This window comes from Erigeron canadensis, chromosome 1 (genome assembly GCF_010389155.1).
Source record: "Erigeron canadensis isolate Cc75 chromosome 1, C_canadensis_v1, whole genome shotgun sequence".
NCBI classification, from domain to species: Eukaryota; Viridiplantae; Streptophyta; class Magnoliopsida; order Asterales; family Asteraceae; genus Erigeron; species Erigeron canadensis.
Genome location: NC_057761.1, coordinates 3,603,130 through 3,617,568, shown reverse-complemented (window position 1 = coordinate 3,617,568; position 14,439 = coordinate 3,603,130). Strand labels below are relative to the sequence as shown.

At 34.6% G+C, this 14,439-nt stretch overlaps 1 protein-coding gene across 1 annotated transcript; it reads left to right on the top strand.

Annotated features, from left to right (window-relative positions):
* The first annotated feature begins 9,671 nt into the window (after nt 1-9,671).
* On the top strand, nt 9,672-13,786 carry LOC122608308 (ferredoxin--NADP reductase, root-type isozyme, chloroplastic-like). Its single transcript, XM_043781403.1, has 6 exons — nt 9,672-9,916; nt 10,246-10,302; nt 10,577-10,633; nt 11,660-11,992; nt 12,450-12,669; nt 13,013-13,786. Exons 2-6 carry the CDS (start codon nt 10,270-10,272, stop codon nt 13,510-13,512), a joined length of 1,143 nt encoding a protein of 380 aa, XP_043637338.1. The 5' UTR covers nt 9,672-9,916; nt 10,246-10,269; the 3' UTR covers nt 13,513-13,786.
* Nucleotides 13,787-14,439: the final 653 nt, after the last annotated feature.

The window sequence follows — 14,439 nt, the reverse complement described above, 5'->3', positions numbered from 1 at the left end:
GGGCTTGAGTTTGATGAATACAGTTTGATCTCTACCCAAAGATAGAAAATATTGCTCTTAGAAGGACCTCTACCTTAAGATTTTATCCTTGAAAAAATTCCTTACTCCCAAGGCAAAGGTAAAGTCAAAAAGAAGAAAACTTGATCTCAAACTCTCAATCTAAATTCTTGATCTTAATCTCATGCTCTTGATATCAAATCTAAATATCTAAAGAGAGTTGAGTGAGAGAAAGGGAGTCGTTAAAGAGATAGCAGAAAAAAGAGAGAATTGATTTAGTGTACAATATGTTAAATTATCTTTAACCCTTACAAAGCAAATAGCATTCTTTTCCTTTTAACTTTTCAACATCTGAAAAGTCATAAATATCCCCATATTTATTAAAATGTTGAAAAGTCAAAACTCGAGCATGGGATGAGTGGCTTTTAAAACACCAATCTTATCACTCCATAACTATGGTTGGTTTGGTAAATTTTCTTCCATTAAATATATGATCTTACTTTATTTAAGATATAAATTAAATATATTCACCAAATATAGTTATAATAACCTTAATGACAGTGGCGAAGCTACGTTAGAAGTAGGCATGGCCATGGCCCATCCCAACATACTAATAATATTATAGCTATACGTATAAATTTTCAAGGTTTTTACTCATGTAGTGTACTTGGCCTATCCAATGCAAACTCATATTTGACTACATGAGGCCCACTAACTTATTTAGAAATCCGAATATATCAGATGCATGGTTAATTTGCAAAACAAATTAAATTTTGTATTGTTGTTTCTCTCTTAATTGATAACAAACACAGTTTTTTTGTAACACCCCGACTACGGCGGAAAACTCGGGATACTAGATAAAGTACACGCGCACATGGATGTTACATAGGAATAACTAAATGAGTGCATAGATTAAGCATAAATAGTCGATTACATAGTTCAAATAAGCAAAACTTAGTTCACAAACATAAATTCCATAGCTTTCAAATAAAATTTAAGATGAGTTCCCACGCAGGGGAAATGGTTAGGCATATTGCCAACTAGCACATAGAAGCACAGTCAGTGGTTATTAATGATGAAGAACTTCTTAAGAAGGAATTACGAGGTATGGGTTGGAAAAAAGAGACGATGGCGGCTTGTGTTTTGTGGACAAACTATGGGTTCCTTTCACTGGTGAAATGCGGTCATTAATGAAGCATATAATTCAATGTATTCGGTACATTCGGATACTTACAAGATGTACCATGACATACGTGAGTTGTATTCTTGGACTGACATGAGAAAGGATGTTGTTGTGTTTGTAAGGCAATGCTTGACGTATTTACGAGTGAAAGCGGAACAGCGGAAGCCTGTTGGGTTACTCGGACAACCAGAGATTCCTGAATGGAAGTGGAAGTGTGTGACTATTAATTTTATTACCAAATTTGCCAGGACGAAGGAAGGTCAGGATATGATTTGGGTGATTGTCGATAGATTGACAAAGTCTGTTCATTTCTTGGTCATTCGTGAAAAAGTCTCCACAGAGGAATTGGTGAAGAAGTATGTAAAGGAAATCATGTCGAAGCATGGTATACCAGTTCTGATCATTTCAGACATGATACTCGTTTCAATTCTCATTTTAGGCGAAGATTTCAGAGGTCTTTCGGAATTAGGATAGACATGAGTACGGCGTACCATCCTCAGACCGATGGTCAAAGCGAGTGTACGATTAAGACTTTAGAAGACATGTCGAGAGCGTGTGTGTTATGCCTTGGTAGTAACTGGGATGATCACCTACATTTGATAGAATTCTTTTACAACAATAGTTATCACACAAGTATTAAGATAGCTCCTTTCGAGGCATTGTATGGACGGAAGTGTAGATCACCTGTCGCGTGGTCTGACTTTGGCGATAGCCAATTGGTTGGGCCTGAGCTTATTGAAGATACTGCCGAGAAAATAATTCAGATTAAAGAGCGACTTAGAGTAGCACGAGAACGACAAAAGAAGTATGCTGACGTCAGGCGTAGACCTTTAGAATTCAGTGTCGGAGACCGTGTACTTCTTAAGGTTTCCCCTTAGATTTGTTGTGAGCGGAAAGCTCGGATCAAGGTACACTGGACCATTTGAGGTACTGAAAAGAGTTAGTAAGGTGGGTTATCGATTGAGACATTCGGGAGAGCTTGAGGTAGTTCACTATGTATTTCAATTGTCGCATCTATGAAAATGTCTAGCCGAAGAGGAATGTCATGTGCCTATGGACGAAATCCAAATTGACGATAACTTGAATTTCGTTGAAGAGCCTTTGGAGATTAAAGATCGTAAGGTGCGGAAATTCAAGAAAACCAAGTATACCCTTGTTAAGGTTCGTTGGAATTTAAAGCGTGGGACTGAATATACTTGGAAATGATAAGACTATTTTAAGATCATTTCATGGCAAAATACCCCCAGTTGTTTAATGGGATGGGTGCGAGTTGAATTTCGGGACGAAATTCTTTTAACGGGGTAATGCTGTGACAACCGTCACCTGAGCGTTCGTTTGACTATACTTTTCCGTTTGTAGAAGGTCATAAACTATCAATTTAACTCTTTAGACGTGTGGCTATATGGATTAGAGTATGAATAAGACAAGACATGTTTATTGAGTACTAGTGCCTTTAACTTTTTAAGACTTGGAGCAAATGATTGAGGAAGACTAGTTGTCTCATAGAAATGCCAAATAAAGTTAAAATGAAATTTCAAAACATTAAGCGAATCAACGGATAGCATTTACCTTTGCCGTATATGGCGTCGTTTTAATTAATTAAACGAATCAACAACAGAACAACGTATTGATTTTGTTTTGGTCATAACTTTTAAACCGTAACGTCGTTTTTGACGATTCAAGCGGCCACGTTTTCGTAAAAGAGTCTAGTTTACAGATATGGGTCGAGCTCAACCTGGTTGAGGTCGACTTGGTTGAGTTCGACTATGGTTGAATTCAACCATATACATGCCTATATAAACTTGATCTTTCATTCCATCAAAAGGGTTTACACACATAAGATTTCTCTCTAAGGTTTTCTTTGAAAAACACCCTTTCTTCACAAAAAATTCAGATTTCATAGACAAGAAGAGAAAAGAGTTTGTCTTTCAAATCCTCTCTTAAATCATTCTCTCGATTTCAGTTCCAAACGCTTTCAATCAATCAAGGCTTCGATCTTTTATCAAGAAACAAGTGAATATTATCATTCTCTTCATCAAAAACTTGTGTAAGTCCTGTTCTTAATCTCTCCAATTCGTTTTTATATGTATATATATGTTTACTCTTTCGGTTCTTATCAAAAGCTAAGCGAATCATGTCTTTGATTGTTGATTGTGCAATTTCGGTTACATTTGTGTGTAAGAAACGAATTGAACCTTGATTAAGGCTTTGATTTGATACATTATGCACTCATGTAATTTGGATTTTGTGAAACTACAAGAATTGAAGATATCATTTACTTGGCTAAAAGACTCTAAAACTAGTCGATTCCGTATCCAAGATTAAGGTTGTGCAATTGTCGATCACATGATGTATAAAATTGGTCGAACTTCACCCTGTTTGTACTGATTTGTGACACTTTTGTGCAATCAAGACTCATGGGTATGAATTGGCTAGCCTTAGATCTCGTTATTTTTAACAAAAGCGCGTCAAAATCGTTCCTTTTGCTCAAATCGCGTATGAATCCGAACCCGGCCAGTTCTAGCTCGACCTAGGATGGTCTAGCTCGACCTAGGCAGGTCAAGCTCGACCTCTACCTGGTCTAGCTCGACCTCTGGTGGTCTAGGTTGACCCTCTGTTGACTTTTGTCGCTTAAATGACTCGTAAGGTTCCTAGTTTGACCCGAAATGACTTGTTTTAACTCTCGGACCTTTAAAACTTAGAAAAGAATCATTTTGACGTCTGTCCAGGTCGAACTAAACCTGCCATGGTCGAGTTCAACAACTTCCCTACTCATATAGTCGATTTCATTAGCCTATCGTGTCCATACGCGCTTATTCGGTTCTTAAACTTGACTAGTTTTCTCAAAAGGTGTAGTTTTGGTCCAATTGGCTAACACATGAATAAAAGATTTTAAAATAACATATTTGGGCTTTAGTTGGTCGAGTTCAACCATTAGGTTGAGCTCAACCTCAACTCGTTTCGGTTTCGTAAGCTTTTCGGTTAAAATTTCCGGTTTTGTCTAGTTTTCAGTAAATTCGAGTAAAACTTATTTTTAACTATACAATGATTTCAAATGAGGTTGTATTGATATAATAATGTGTTTGAACTTAATAAAGGACTTTGTTGTCAAATCCAGACTCTTGTTCGGTTTATTCGAAATTTGTCAAACGTCGTTTTAGAAGTTAAATAAAGACATGTGCACTCAAAGGCATTTCTAACAGGCTAAGACGTAAGACCAAAGACTGTCATTGTGACTTGTCATGTATTATTGGTAGGTGCTGATTGTCGTGGACTTTGATTGTGCTTGTCGTGCTCGTCCGTTATACTTTCATAACACTTTTCAGGTGAGTTTTGTAGCCCCTCTTTTTACAAGTTTTGGGGTGGAAAGTATACTTATTTTCAAACAGTTTTGTCGATTTCTGTTTATGTTCAATATTGAGCCTGTGCGTATAGAGTTACATGTGTCATTTGACGTTCTTGAATCTTGCTTATATGTGTGTGATAATGTGTTTATTTGTCGTGCTTTATGACGTGTTTATTGGATGTGCTTATTGTGTGTGTTGGAGACTTGGACTAAGGCAGGTACCGTAAGGCCGGACTTTGAGACTTTAAGTCTTGAGACTTTGAGACATTGAGACTTTGAGGCATTGAGACTTGGGACATAATATGGCGTAACTCTGCTCGTTTATATTGAACAAATGCTAGTTTAGACTTAAAAGAATCGACAAATAAATTTTATCTATGACTAGACTTTTTGACTAAAACCTACGAACTCATCAACCTTTGTGTTGACACGTTTTAGTATACTTTTCAGGTGCTCAGGCTAATCAGGTTTAAAGACTGCTATGCTAGGCTGGACTTCGGAGATTAGTGCTCCTTATTAATTGTCAGACTTTAAGGCTACATGCCTTGGATTATTTCTTTTTGAGCTTGGTTGTAATAAGCTATTTTAGCACTATCATGACTTGAACTCATACTTTTGGGAATATATTCATTATATTCTATTTCATATAGCAGTATCTATGTAATTCCATGTCGTGCTGTACTTTTCATGACACCTCATGTTTTCCGCCAACGGTGGGGTGTTACAAGTATCAAGTATGGTGCCAGGTCGAAATATCATCAAGATCCACACAGCAATATGGTTATCAACTTACTTATGACAGCAAAAATCAAGTATCTCTATGCAACCAGCACTTACGGTATACCAGGCCTAAGGTGCAAGTATGAAGTATCAAGTATCTCAACTGGTGCCTCCAACTCCACCATAAGTATCAAGTGTCAAGCATCTCAAACTCCAACATAAGTATCAAATATTATGTATCAAGTATCAAGTATCACAGTGCACATCATACAGTATAGTCAAATAGCCATAAATGATGATAGACACAAAGGCATGGGTATCCTTCCACCCCAAAACATAAGTAAAAAGGGGCTACGAAAACTCACAGTGATCTGGTACAAGCGTAGTTTATAAGCACAGAGAACAAGCACAGAGATAGATAGGTTTTATCTATCGAAACCCAAGTACGTCTTGTTGGAAACCTATATACGAGTCATTGCCCATAGATAAGCACACGTATTAGTTCTTGTGATTAATTAACCATTGAAAAGCCCTTGATGAACTGATGATTTGGTCCTTAAAGATCCTTGAACGTTTTGACTCAAAAAGAATTTAAATGGACTTTAAGTACTTGAATTGGACTCGTAATGTCTTTGAACTCACACACATGAAATTATAATGTAAATTAGTTGATCGTGTCTTTAATAATGAACTTTAGCTTTAAGAACTTAATTTGATTGCTCATAGAACTTGCACTTAAATGATTACGATAAATCACAACTTTACTGTATTCGATTAGGGTTTGTACAATGTACGTAGTTCTAGATCGTTTTAGGAACTAGCTTTACTATCAAAATATAGTCTTGAATGTGATTAATCAAGTGGTAACGATGTTAAGAATTGATTTGGTGATTAAGTACATGATTAGATCTTTTTAAGTGTGATAGGTTATAGGTACTAGATCATTTTAGGGTTTCAGAGTCGTCTTAGGTTTCCAGTGTCCAAGACCGTCCCATCTGCTAGCTCAAGATCGTCCCACCTGATGGCTCAAGATCGTCCCACCTGATGGCTCAAAATCGTCTTATACGCAAGATCGTTTCAAGGTTACTTGGTTCAAGGTCGTTTCATGTTCAAGCTAGGTCAAGATCATCTTAGGTGTCAAGGCTTAAGACCGTTTCAGTAGACTTAAGAACAAGAACAAGATCATTTTTGATTCAAGTACACAAATTGAGTGAAACCGATCTTAGAAGATCAGTTACCCAGAGGTGTACCAAAACAACAACACATCACAACACAACATCCAACGAGATCCAACGAGCAAGCACGAAAGAACAAAAAAAAGGCTGCCCTAGGACGATCTTGGTGATCAAGATCGTCCCATTGCCAAGATCGTTCTATCCTCAACAAGCACGAGCACACAAGGAAAGTCTAGGTCGATTTCAGGACTTGTTTGGACATAACACTAGAACATATATACGCGATAACACTATCTCATAATACCTTTACTGATTTCAAGATCAAATATAACATAAACAAGTCGTGGCACTCAAGAACAAGTTGTGCCTTCATATTCAAAAATGGGTTTTGTGGATTAAAGCATGTTATGGCCCAAATTTGTTCATAAAAATGTTACTAAACACATTTAGACATAAACCCATTAACTATTAACACGATTTTCATTCAAAAATTGGACCAAATCATCAAGAACATAAACTTGAAAAAGTACATTTTTAATTAGATTAAAAACCCATCAAATGTTGTTGTTACCTGTGAAATGATTCAAGAAATGTGTTTTGATTATCATAAGGATGCTAAAAGTACAAATGATTTTGATTGAATGTATCAAAAATCAAGAGATGCTTTTGTAGGTGTTTTATGGTGTGATAGTGTGTCTTTTAGTGAGAGAGTGGAGGGGATGAAGAAGATGAAGAAATCAGGTTTTCTCTCTCTAAGTTCTTCTATTTATAGTCTTCCCTTAATAAATGAACTTAACAAATGCAAGGACTATTTGCGAACATTTTGAACTAGAACTTTCATGAACACGAACGTTTACGAACCGAACCTTAATATTTTATCGAACTTACTCATATACTCGTCATATAAACCAAGATTTAAGATTAAATTAACCTTCATATAAGCACGTAATTTGGTCTAAAACACGTCAAGAATTTAAATAAATTGAATTGTCTAGCCGTCCTAATGGTGAAAGCACAATTCAAGGAACTTATATAAAACATTTCTAAGACGGTTGTTACATTTTCTCCAGAAAAGTTTAAAAATTTTTATTTCATTATGCCATTTTAGCTCTATCTAACAAAAATATATTAATTTCTTGATCATGTAATTAGATTTGTTAAGCCTTTTGAATCTATTACATTAACAATCAATATGTGTGTTCATAGATATATTGATTTGTATTTTGATAGTGTCGTTCATGTTTAGTATACATTGTTTTGACCTAGTTATTGTGGGTTTTGTTATTTCAAATTCATAAATATATAAAATAAATAATTGTTATGACATAGCTATTTTTAATATTTTTTGAATTTTAAATAAATCACATGGCCCCCGTGAATTTTATGGATTAAAAAAATAATATGTAAGTGTTCAACCTAAGCTTAGGTACCTAACATACTATATTATTAGATTTTTTTTAAAACCATGTTTAGCCTTTATTTCCCGTTGTTTAGTTTCAACCCGTCCAAAGTATAGTTTCTGGCTTCGCCACTGCTTAACGAAATTAGTTATAACATACATTTTTCAACACTTAAAATAACTACATCATCACTTTACATCAATAACTGTTATACTAATAACCACACCGCCAAGTGCCACCTCTAACGTTGCTACCGTCACCCGTTTCCACTATCGCCGATGCATTACGTGAATACCCCTTTAGTACGATTTAAACACAAAGATTAAACTAAAATTAATAATCTAGTGACCTATCTTGATATCTTGAAATTTATATAATATAATCTATTTAAACTAATTTCACGTTAACAGTAAAATACAATTGCTTAAAACATAAAGTACAATAATCCAGTGCATGGTGGTATTGTTATGTATTACTTTTCATATAGATTTATATAACTATGTAGGGAAACTATAAACCACAGTAATGATAGATCAATAGGTATTAAAACGCTTGCTACTTTTTTCTTCATCGAAGGATGGGAGTTCGAACCCACGCCCATACATTATGTACTTTTTGAAAAAAGTAACTTTCTACCTTTTTTACTTTGTTGATTTGCACTGATGAAACTCATCAAACTATTGATTTTGAAATTTCCCCTTAGCCACATATGATATTATTTTTAATTTTATTTCTATAGAATAACTTTTGGTATTATATTTATACATAGAGAAAGATTTATTCTATGAACAGCCTTTTGGTAATATATTTAGTTTTACAAAAATTCACACAAATCTAATGCTAAAAATATAATCTGCACTGATATCGTAACTCTAAAAAAGTTATGTTATAAGATTTACAATTTGTTTAATTATATGTATTAAAGTAAATGGTTGATGACTATTAACATGTTAAAGTTTAAAGCCTAAATTCGAGTCTATGTCTCACGGATATCTCCGGCCAACGGCCGGGCTTAACGCTAGTTTAAACAATAAAATATTTTTGATATTGATAACTTAAGTAAACTATTATTATATATTAATGATATATATTTAATTGTTTTTAAAAAAATTCAGTTTCAGCTCTCAAATAACTTATATAGTCATATAGATAATTAGATAATTTTATCATAACTAATGGTTAATAATGAGAAATGATATATTTTTTCCTAATAAATAGCTTAATAATTCGACAAATAACTTCAAATAGCCTCATATATCTTAAGGTACTATCTATAAGAAGAGGTTTGAAGGTCCAAAAAATTCTGGTTAATATTACCTTCAACATAGGAAAAAAATAAAAGAGATATTAGAGTTACTAACAAATTACAAACAAAAACTTACAAATATAACCAATAAAACATAGAAAGAAAAACATGAAAGAGAAAATACAAATTATTCTTATTAGTTCATATCATTTGACAAGTTAGTTTGTAAATATTTATTTGTAATTTATTTATTTCTGTAGTATTTCTCAAAAAATATATACTAAATTATTTTTTAATGACAGGTAAAGAAGTGTCACATTGTCATTAACAAAATAACAAAACCCTTATAAAATAGTAAAAGTAAGTAAGTAACTGCTCAGTGCCGTCTTCTGCGGGTTTTGAGCTCAATACCTCGACGGTATATGGGAGAGGTTAAAATGTAGGCAGACTTTACCTCTACCTAAATAGAGAAGCTTCCACTTTCTACCTAAATGGTAGAAAAGATCCATGTCTCCAGAGACAAAAATATTTACCATTAATCTAAACATGCTGTTTTTCCTTATAAAATAGTAGTACGAGTAATATTCTTTAATACAAAAAAAAAAAAAAAAAAAGTCGTTGTTACACAGCAGTAGTTTAGACTCGAGAGTGTACGCATTGAGAAGCACCATCAGCCATTGTCTTTTGCTCCGTTCCAAGGGTTCTTCTCCCTTCCTCACCATCTCTCTCTCTCTCTCTCAATATATACACACACACATCTATACATATATATATATATATATTCGATCCTGATCAATTAATACATCCGATCATATTCCTTTCTTAATTTTCCTCCTCCGTTCATTTCAGGTAATTAAATTACTAACTACTCCGATTATCTTGTTACTGCAATTATTCTCAAACAAATATTATTGATAAAATTTAACTAGCATTGTTTTTATCAATAATACTTATTATTATGTTTTTGTTTTTTATATGAGACAGTGTGACACCAACCCCATATTCTTATTTCATGTCCACTTTTCTTGACCTTTTGTGTGGTTTTTTATTTTAATTTTTTTTTAAAAAAACTAGTATTATGAGAATGAGTAAATGACATTATATTTTACATACATATAAATATATGTTTTTATTATGATGTGCTTATATAATTTTTAGTAATAATAATAATTGGGCAGAAAGGTGATTGATTTGATCTGATCATGGCTGCTACACATTCTGCCTTCGGACTTCAGGTAATCTACTTAAAACTACTATGATTCTAATTTGACTTTTTTTTTAAAAAAATTTTTTGCCGTCATACGAGCTTGGGTGATTCCTCGCTTTGCAAGCAGACTAATCCAAAAGACTCGTTTTTCAAGCCCGGGTTTATAACGGGTGAAACGGGTTTTTGCCAAGGATAGAAATTGTGAGCTCTTACACTGAGAGACACCACCCTAGTGGTTAACTGCTTACTGTTTTTTACTGTATATTAGTAGTGTTTTTTAACTTAAATTTACTAATCTGCAGGGCTTAGTTACTGCTCCTGTTAACGGTGACACATCGATTCAAAAATCGATTTTCAAGGTTTGATCTTTTGATTTTGAAAAGTGAAAGTTTTTGATGATTTTTAAATTTTAATCTTTTAATTTCGATGCATGTGTATCTAATAATGCAAGATGTTTCAATTAATGAGTATCTTGGTATTGCTTTACACTAAATGTAAAAAATTATAGGTCGGTTGGTAGGTAGTAGCATGCTAGTCTTCCGTGTTATTTGTGTGTATAGAAAGATCAAGCTCTCATAAACCGTGGTTTAGAACATCGGGCCATAGCTTTAAATATTGGACGTTGGTGAAGAACATGGATATCTATCATTTAGATTGGTGTATGCTTTAAGTTGTTCGGTGTTTAAGTGTTCAGTTTTTAATACACCGAGCATCAGATGTAGAGATATAAAAAAAGGCCTAGGTAATATATGTCACCAGAATTAAGAACTTCAAAAGTATATTATTTTGTTTAGAAATCTAAGTTCAAACTGAATGTTAAATGGAGGTGTGGATTACAAAAAGTCTATTTTATTATGTCTTGTAAAGCATATAGTGCCCCTTTGATACTTCATATTCAGCGGAACTATCCTCATGACCTTGAGAATTGTTATCCAAGAACTTGTTTAGAAATAACTTAATTTAAGGAAGATAGGAGGTTTTCGTTGGGTATTTGACCAAAATAAGATCATCCAGTTCGTATAGAACCCTTCCTACTAGTTTAAATTTTGCTGAGCAGTTTTTGGATATTAAATGAAGAAGATTTATTGACTATTTTCTGGATTTAATTTCTTTTGAAAGTGTCTCATTATAGATTAATTGTCTTGTTGAATGCACGGCTGCTGATCCTTTGTCACTCAAGCACTTATTTACTATATGAGTTTATATTTTTAATACTAGCTCAGTAAAACATGGTTATGTTATATTGTTTTCTATGTAAGTTATCTTCTTATTGCATGACCATTTTTCACTAGTCTATCGCATACCACCACCAGTGAACTCCTAACGAAAATTTTTTTTGATGTCATTTCTATTTATTGAAAAAGCTGTATTTTATATCATTGCAGACCCAAAAGATTAGCTTTACAGACAAACCATGGATGTCTTATTCACCTCTGGAGCTGAATATGAGAACTGCACCGTCAAGATATCAATCCATAGTTTGTATGTCAACCCCAACTGTCACTGGTTCTAAGGTTTCAGTTTCACCTTTACATCTTGAAGATGCAAACGAACCTCCTTTGAACACATACAAGCCCAAGGAGCCATATACCGCAACTATTGTATCTGTTGAAAGGCTTGTTGGTCCAAAAGCTCCGGGAGAGACTTGTCATATTGTCATTGATCATGGTGGTAACGTTCCCTATTGGGAGGGACAAAGTTATGGTGTTATTCCCCCTGTAAGTCGAAGCTCTCTTCACTTCACAGATGGCAAGATGGGAGGGTTGGGTAATCCGTCAAATTTTGTATGGATTTAAGTGGGTCACGGGTCACCTATTAGTCTTCAAACTGTTTGGCTCGGTTGGTTTGACTATTAATACATTTTTATTTATTCATTTTAACCTTTTTATCAAATGAATAGTATATGCGTAATTATGTATTTATGTATTATAGGTAGACTTTAGGCAACTATTAACATGTTCCGCCCATTCAACTTGTTCCCCGTTTAGCTATTCTAAAACACAATTGACACATGTGAAATTATCAACCCAATCTTAAGTACATGGGTCGAAGTTGAAACCACTACTAGCTATACCTTTACATATACACTGATGTATACAAACGAATGAATTATGGTGCAAGACGATTTTTGGGAAATTATTGTTGCGTTAACGTATCTTTATACTTCCATAACAGGGTGAAAACCCCAAGAAACCTGGCGCTCCTCATAATGTTCGTCTTTATTCAATTGCTTCAACGAGGTATGGTGACTCGTTTGATGGAAAGACGGCTAGTTTGTGTGTTCGCCGTGCTGTCTATTATGATCCCGAGACAGGAAAAGAGGATCCTTCAAAGAATGGTGTTTGCAGTAACTTTCTTTGCAACTCAAAGCCTGGAGACAAGGTTAAAATAACAGGTACAGTTTCTGCTACTTTCATTAAGTGATTCAAGTATGTTTTACGAGTATCTTTTATGGTATAATGGGTAAAAGAGAAGCATCCATATCAAAAGTAAACGGCTCATACGGTCAAACTGGTGAAAATGATGTGGGAAATTGCCAAATTGTATTCACTTAAAAATACTGCAATAAGAGTGTTTCTTGTCAATCTGACCTGTTTCACCCCGTACCAAAAATTACCTGTTACCCAATCTACCGGGCCATATTGCCACTTCTATCAAATTATGGTCGCAGCATATTACTTATTTCATCATTGATATGAACATCGTTCATTATAATACTAGAACAATTACTTTGGCAGGTCCATCTGGAAAGATTATGCTTTTGCCCGAAGATGACCCAAAAGCCACCCACATCATGATTGCTACTGGTACTGGTGTGGCTCCATACAGGGGCTACCTGCGACGCATGTTCATGGAATCTGTACCTAAATACAAATTCAATGGTCTTGCTTGGCTATTCCTTGGGGTAGCCAACAGCGACAGTCTCTTATACGACGATGAATTTAGCAAATATCTTGAAGATTATCCTGGTAACTTCAGATACGATAGAGCTCTTAGCAGAGAGCAAAAGAACAAAAATGGAGGGAAGATGTATGTTCAGGACAAAATTGAAGAATACAGTGATGAAGTATTCAAACTCTTGGATGAAGGGGCACACATTTATTTCTGTGGGCTTAAAGGAATGATGCCCGGGATCCAAGAGACGCTTAAAAGGGTTGCAGAAGAACGAGGGGAGAGCTGGGAAGCCAAACTTTCTCAATTGAAGAAGAACAAGCAATGGCATGTTGAAGTCTACTGATCATTTTTACAAACCCTTGAGGTAATTTAGTAATTTTATAACTACCATTAGTTTTACTGATAAACATAAAGATACCACAGACATTCATTATCTACATATTGGATGTGTGGTAAATTCGATTGTAGCGCAAATGGTGGTTATGTATCTGTCTGCTTTGGGATTGATTTTAAAGTTTGTAGTACCTCATTGAGGTATGAAACTTTGGAAATTTGAATTGCTTGTAACATTATTTAACAAGGTTTGATATCTATATCCCTTGGAAACTTTCCTGTTATATTTGTTTTCGTTAATGCATGCAATATTCCTCCTTTTCGAAAATTTCAATGTGCACACCCATGTTGATGTCCACTTAGAACCCAACAAGGGTGCAACTACTAGTTACAAAGTTTAATGTACTGCTAGTTTGCCAAGAATCATGCGTGACCTACGAGTAGATCTACAGAATTTATTGACAGCGATTTCATCTCTGGAATGTCAATCAAGATTGTGATCTTTTCTTGATGGGTGAAGTTTTGCTTAAAAATTATGTAATTGCTCGTTTAATGTATACATGTTATAACAGTGTACATGATACATGGTGAAATCTATATCTAGCGGCTTGTAACCGAGTTATTGAATTAGTTGGAACAAAACTTGTACCAAAAATACAGGCAGGCAAGCCGCGTCCATCTCTACCCTATCACCTTCTAGACGTGGTAAAACAAAGGCACGAAATCTGCCGCACCAAAAAGAAAGATAAAATTCCAAACTTTTCTCCTTGTTCATGTCAATCGCCGCCTATGTGTATGTTTATCTCAGTTTCTCACTCTAGAGTTCATGTCAGCTCAGAAATTGACAGTTAATCATGTATGATCTGACGAATGCCTAGATTTAAGCATGAAACTGTAAGACCTTCATACCAGCAATGTTTTCCCACACAGAATCCCT

Bases quoted from the DNA above. Each gene is read 5' to 3' on its own strand.
- LOC122608308 (XM_043781403.1), top strand. From the start codon at position 10,270: ATGGCTGCTACACATTCTGCCTTCGGACTTCAG. The intron at 10,634-11,659 runs GTTTGATCTTTT...ATATCATTGCAG, and splicing joins TTCAAAAATCGATTTTCAAG to ACCCAAAAGATTAGCTTTAC. The intron at 11,993-12,449 runs GTAAGTCGAAGC...CTTCCATAACAG, and splicing joins GTTATGGTGTTATTCCCCCT to GGTGAAAACCCCAAGAAACC.